Source organism: Rhincodon typus, chromosome 3, assembly GCF_021869965.1.
Source record: "Rhincodon typus isolate 14 chromosome 3, sRhiTyp1.1, whole genome shotgun sequence".
Lineage (NCBI taxonomy): Eukaryota > Metazoa > Chordata > Chondrichthyes > Orectolobiformes > Rhincodontidae > Rhincodon > Rhincodon typus.
The window spans coordinates 8,541,510-8,547,696 of NC_063334.1; the positions used below are offsets into that span (position 1 = coordinate 8,541,510).

A 6,187-nucleotide genomic window follows, 5' to 3' on the forward strand; every position below is an offset into this window, starting at 1 on the left:
TTTTTAAGAGGGTGAAAGAGAGTATAATCGGGGTAGGAGGGATCTTTATTATGTTAGTTGCTTTCCCAAGACAGCGGGAAGTATAGATGGAGTCAGTGGTTGGAAGACTGTGTTACAATATTTATCTATATTGCAATAGTGACTGCATCTCAAAAGTACTTCATGGTCTAAGACATGAATGCCGCTGTTTTTAAAGAAAAAATACTTTCAACTTCTCTTTGAATGTTGCCTTTCTGTTTCAGTGAGAAAGAAAGAAATATCAGCAAAGGAAACTCGGCCAAAGAAACCTGACTACTCTAAGAAATGTTTTCCTTGCCATGAGTTTGAGGAGAATCATCAATATAATGCTGTGGATGTATGTACCAAAAGCCAGCGGATTGTCAGACCACCACCAAAGTGGTGGGTAGTACAGCATGCTGATAACCATCTGCAAGACAGATTGAAGGCAGATTATTTGACAGAATTAGATGGCAGTTTACAAGACCAGACGGTAAAACCTTCAAAGTCACAAATGAAGAAGAAGAAGAAGATGGGTTTGAAAATAAGATGTTCACGTGCACAAACAAAGAATATAATACATAGTTCAGAGGTGCAGAATGTCAGTGAAGATGTTTTTGAACATGATTTTTCTCCAACCAGCTCACCACATCACCATTCAAAGCACACAAAGCAACAACGAGCAGCTAATAAATGTAGCAATAGTTTAGTTAGGCCACAAGATCACCAGTCAAAACCCGCAGGGCAGCAGGAAATAACTAATTCAGTTAGGCCATCATGTCGCCAGTCAAAACTCTCAGGGTACCAAGACACAGCTTATCAGCAGGACACTGATTCTGATAGTGTATCAATTAAGAAGCAAAGTAGAAAACAAAAGTATTCTTCTGTGCCATTTGTACCAAAAAAACGATTGTTTTCTGAGGTTGAAGAAGAAAAACAGGGGAAATCCTTGGACATGCGCCTGCCAAACAAACGAAAATCTACACAAAAACTGAAAAGTCATTATTTTGATATGCAGAATGAAAACGAAATCGAGGACGAGTACAGTTCACGTCGAAAACAAGGCTATGTTTGTACAACTTCAAAGAAAACTGAAGGCTATATATCTGCATCAAAGTCAACATCACAGAAATCTTCTCAAGAATCTGTAGCATCCTTTACTGCAACTTACATTGACAAAAAGAGTCCACAAAGACACCTTGACAGTTGCAGGTCTCCGGGAATCCACAACCAGGTTCTAACAAGCCGAAGAAGGTCTGTCACCAATACTGTTGATGAACTTGCAGCAAGGCCCCAGGTATCTGCTGTTACTCCATATCAGGCTGTAATGAGTCCCAGAAGTTATAACACAACAAAGTACCAAGATAAAACTGCTCCCCCTCGGCATTCTGAACAACCAACAGATATGATTGAGGAAGATGACAAAGCAGAACCTAGTACTTCTGTGCAAAGCAAAAGAGCTGTAAGGCAAGGACTTCCTCACAATGATTTGTAAGTAGGCAAACAGGTTCAGTACTTGAATATTATAATGAATCTGCTTTAATTGTAATTTTCACTTATTCTGCTTGTGGGTATTATCTACCATTCAGCTAAAAATGAAAAAATATTTTGAGCTGGTGAATCTTAGTTTTCAGTGCTTCAATATATGTTGCCAGCTCTTAAGAAAAATTAAGATTTATGATACTGTTTCTCCCTACTTCTCTTGCAAGTGCTGGGTTGGTTAGTGTGCGGACCCTGATGTCGCGGTTACTCGACCCAGCTTGTGCTGGATCAGTTACTGGCTGATAGAAGAGTGAAGTGGGAAGAGGAGTGGGAGCCAGTGAGTGGCAGAGATTGAGATGGGTGGCAAGCAGGAGTTAAGTAGAAAATTATTGGAAGTATAATGAAGTTTTGGTCCGTTTAGATTCAAAGCACCCAGTGCATTTTTTAATAATACAGATCAGGAATTCTTTTACATGCTTTTTCATGGAAGGGATGACTATTTAGCCTGTCTTATTTTGTACACTCTTTTTTCAGGATCACATTAGAAGTGTTAAACATGAAATAGTTTTGCTGTTGTAATAAAGGTACTAATGTTACTGCAAACGTTTTGTGGATCACATATACACTTAATGGTAAGGTCCTGGGGAGTGTTGCTGAACAAAGAGACCTTGGAGTGCAGGTTCATAGTTCCTTGAAAATGGAGTCACAGGTATATAGGATAGTGAAGAAGGCGTTTAGTATGCTTGCCTTTATTAGTCAGTGCATCCAGTATAGAAGTTAGGAGGTCATGTTGCAGCTGTACAAGACATTGGTTCAGCCACTTTTGGAGTATTGCATGCAATTCTGAAATCCCTGCTAAAGGAAGGATGTTGTGAAATTAGAAAGGGTTCAGAAAAGATTTATGAGGATATTGCCAGGGTTGGAGGGTTTGAGCTATAGGGAGAAGCTGAATAGCCTAGGACTATTTTCCCTGGATCGTTGGAGGTTGAGGGGTGACTTTATAAAATCAGAACGGGCGTAGATAGGGTAAATAGGCAAGGTTTTTTCCTTGGGATGGGGGAATCCAAAATGAGAGAGCATAGATTTACGGTGAGAGGGGAAAGATATAAAAGGGACCTAAAGGGCAACTTCTTCGCTGAGGTGGTGCATGTATGGAATAAGCTGCCAGAGGAAGTGGCGGAGGCTGATACAATTACAACATCTAAAATGGAATAGGCTTGGTGCAGAGGGCTATGTGCCAAATCCTGGTGAATGGGTCTAGGTTTATAAAGGATATCTGGTTGGCGTGGACAAGTTGGACCAAAGGGTCTGTTTCCATGCTATATATCTCTATGATTGTATGGCTGTATTTGCATGCGTTCTTTTTTGCATGTTACTTGTGTTTTGTTTTATGGGAAATTGGTGATGACTATCCATTGGTAGGTGGTGTTTTCAAAAAATAACTCCTAATATATCCTCCCTCCCCGATCATGTAGGCTGATTTGAGTGAGTTTTAAGATATGCAAGCAGGTGAAGTTAAAGTTATGTATTATTTCATGTTCTATCCTAAAGAGAAATTGTCTGCTCATAATTTTCTATTAAGTATTTGAAGAATAACAAGTTGAAGAATGTTTCTTTTTTTATTTTTAGGCCTGTTTTTAATAAGAGTGGGCCAGGGCCATGTGCGAATTATGAAGAGGAGTCCTCTGATCCAGGTGATCATGAAGATTTTGAACACGGAGAAATAATGGGTAGGAATAAAAATATTCTGTGACAGTTATATGTTCGTTTAAACATCAGAAGTAACATTCTTTCAAAAAAATTTAAGTCATTGTTATAATTTTGGTTGAATGAGCGTTAGCACTTCTAGCCCTCTACTATTTTGTCTAAAAACTGATTATTTGTGCATTGGTAGATTATTTCAATATTTGTTGGCTGTTGAGTAAAGAGGGATAAGCACGTACCTAGCTAAATCTGAATCTGACCTCATCTGATCTTCGCTCTAGTTACTTGTCCAACAAGAATCACGGAACATCACAAGTGGAAATTGTGTCCAATTTATTTTTCTTTGCTGGCTGGACAAGTAGAAGTTGTTGTAATGATCTCTACTACTACCTTAACTACTTCTAAATCTAAACTGAATCAGACATGGGATTCTGTTCTGTAGCATTTACTTCTATTTGATCCTTTTAACTTCTTGCCAAAGTTTCCTCTTTCCTTTGTCACTGCCAGGTTTCTTGGATAATACTTTGTTTCACTTTCATGTTGTCCTCTTGCTTATGTCAGGTGGGTGTGGTTCTGTTAGTCAATGTCTATTTCCAGTACACAGTTGAATCAAACAGATTTTTCCCAATGATGGAATTGAAATGGTTATTGTCTTCTAAAGCTCACGTGACTTTCAGAAGTGTGATCTGTGCAAGCAGGTCTGTAATAGTTTCTTGAGAAATATTTTGGACTCCTTTTCTAAACTTGTGTCCACGGTGGACTGAAAGTGTCCTTGAACCGAAGAGATCCAGTGTGCCTACCAAAATAAAATTAATTCACTGGGTGTATTCAGAGGACTACCACCATGATCCAAACAACTTAGTTTGATTGAATAGCAGAAAAGTAGGAAGAAATCTCTACAGGTACTTATTTGTGGCCTCTGGTTCTGAATGAAACTCCAAAAGGGGATTTGGTTGACCCTGTTGAACTGCATCCAGTTGATATCAGAAGTTGAATTGCTTTCAAAGGGAGAAAGATCACAGGGGCATTTCAATGTAAGCTCTTCATTCATCCTTTTCTTTCTTTTAGACTTTGGTGATGCCAGTGATGATGACGGTTATACGAAAGAGAGCAGCAGTGAGGAAAATGGTCAGTTTATTACGAGTTTAAAGCTTGTACTCTATTATAAAGCAAAAATGCATTGAGTTACTGGTGATAGTATAATCATTTTGACTTGATTGTAAGCACTGTTGTTTCTAAATCAGAAGCCCGTTGGTTAAACTGATCTGACATAACTGCACATCCTTAAGTACCTCTAATTAACACAATTCACTCAATCACTACATTAAAATTAACATTACAAATGGTAGTTGAGGCTGAATCAGGAAAAGTTGAAAGTTTCAACCACACTTCGGTCAAAGTCCTTCCAGACTGCACTGCTGAAAGACTATGTTCCTTTAGTCCTAAACTCACTAGCCAGTGTTCTCTACACTGACATTCCTCTTAATGTCTTGAAAACTTAATCAAATCTCTGTTCACCTATCTAAATTCCAGGAAATACAAACCCAGTTTGTAGAATATCTCCTCGTATTGTAAATTTGCAGTCCAGTTATCATTTAAGTAAATGTATTTCCTTAAGCAAACTTTGTTTAATTGTCACTCTTGATAAACTGGCAAAAATTATATCTCTCAAATACCATGATCTACTATGATGTCTGAGTGTTTATGCTGTAAATAAGGCATAACGGTGATGTGTATACTTCCTGCATTACATTTCTGTTTGTTAAAGTTTGTTTTTTCACTTTGATTTTAACAGGTGTGTCAATGTTTTTACATAGACCTTTTGAGGGATGTTGATGTCTCAAAGCTTCAATTGGTCAAGGTTTACTGTGGTTATGGGTACCTCTTGATCACCCGGTATACCCCTGGTCCCATAGATGCTAGTTAATAAAAAAATTTTGCTGTACCTCTGTCCTCCCATGTGGTGCACAAAATAGTCTCACGTTGTAGCCATGTCTTTGTATTGCGATATTGTTACTTCTACCCCTTATATTCTAGTCCTTAAGATATATATGCAGCATTCCATTGGACATTGATCATTTTCTGTACATGTCCATGATATTTTGGTATTTAATGCACCTGGATCTTTAGGCCTCCAATGTTTATGGCTTTTCACCATCCAGAATATACAGGGAGGACCAATTTGTGAGTGCAATTCAATACGGGGGAGTAGTTTTAAAGACCAGACATATGAACATATTCTGTACCTATGAACAGCTGTTCATATGTTGTCTTGCATTATGTTCCAACTTGCATGAAGTCAACTCACAAATGGACTCCAAAACAGAACCTATTTGCAACTTGGGGGTACCTTGAACCACCTCTCCCAGATTTTCATTCTATCAATTTCGCTTGTACTTCCTCTTTACGAATATTAATTACTTTTATATTGTGCCTCATACAATGGAGACGAGTACAAAGTACTTCGCGAGCAATTTTGCTGTTTTCCTTATTCCTCATTATATATATTTTTTGCCTCGCTGATAAGGAACCCATGTTTTACTTGATACTTTACTCATCAGTTTTGAGGAAGGGCCACTCGACCTGAAATGTTTACTCTGATTTCTCTTACAGATGCTGCCAGACCTGTTAAGCTTTTTCAGCAATTTCTATTTTTGTCTCTTTTAGTTTCATATGTTTACAGTCTCTTCTGTTTTTAACTTCTTTCTAGTTTACTTTGATCGTCTGTTCTTTTCCTGTTTAATAATTTCTTTCACAATTCTTTATTGATTTCTAAAACCCCCTCAATACTCAGCTACTTTTTTTTTTATAACTGTAAACTTTTTAAAATTCAAACTTCTTTAGTTACAGTGATAGTAGGGACTGACTATGCTGGAGTCTGAGATAACAAGGTGTAGAGCTGGATGAACACAGCAGGCCAGGCAGCATCAGAGGAGCAGGAAAGCAGTAAAGGTGCTTGTAGGTAGGGAGTTCACTGACCTCTCTGACCAACCCCCACCCCCAC

The 6,187-nt window shown here is 38.2% G+C and overlaps 1 protein-coding gene across 2 annotated transcripts in view; it reads left to right on the top strand.

Moving 5' to 3' along the window:
* LOC109914311 (centromere protein C) overlaps positions 1-6,187 on the top strand; it is an 80,040-nt gene that overhangs the window by 62,226 nt on the left and 11,627 nt on the right. For both annotated transcript variants that reach the window (XM_048592404.1, XM_048592410.1), the window contains exons 10-12: positions 243-1,488; positions 3,109-3,209; positions 4,252-4,311. In XM_048592404.1, coding sequence (XP_048448361.1) covers positions 243-1,488; positions 3,109-3,209; positions 4,252-4,311 — 1,407 coding nt within the window. The remainder of the gene's footprint in view (positions 1-242; positions 1,489-3,108; positions 3,210-4,251; positions 4,312-6,187) is intronic.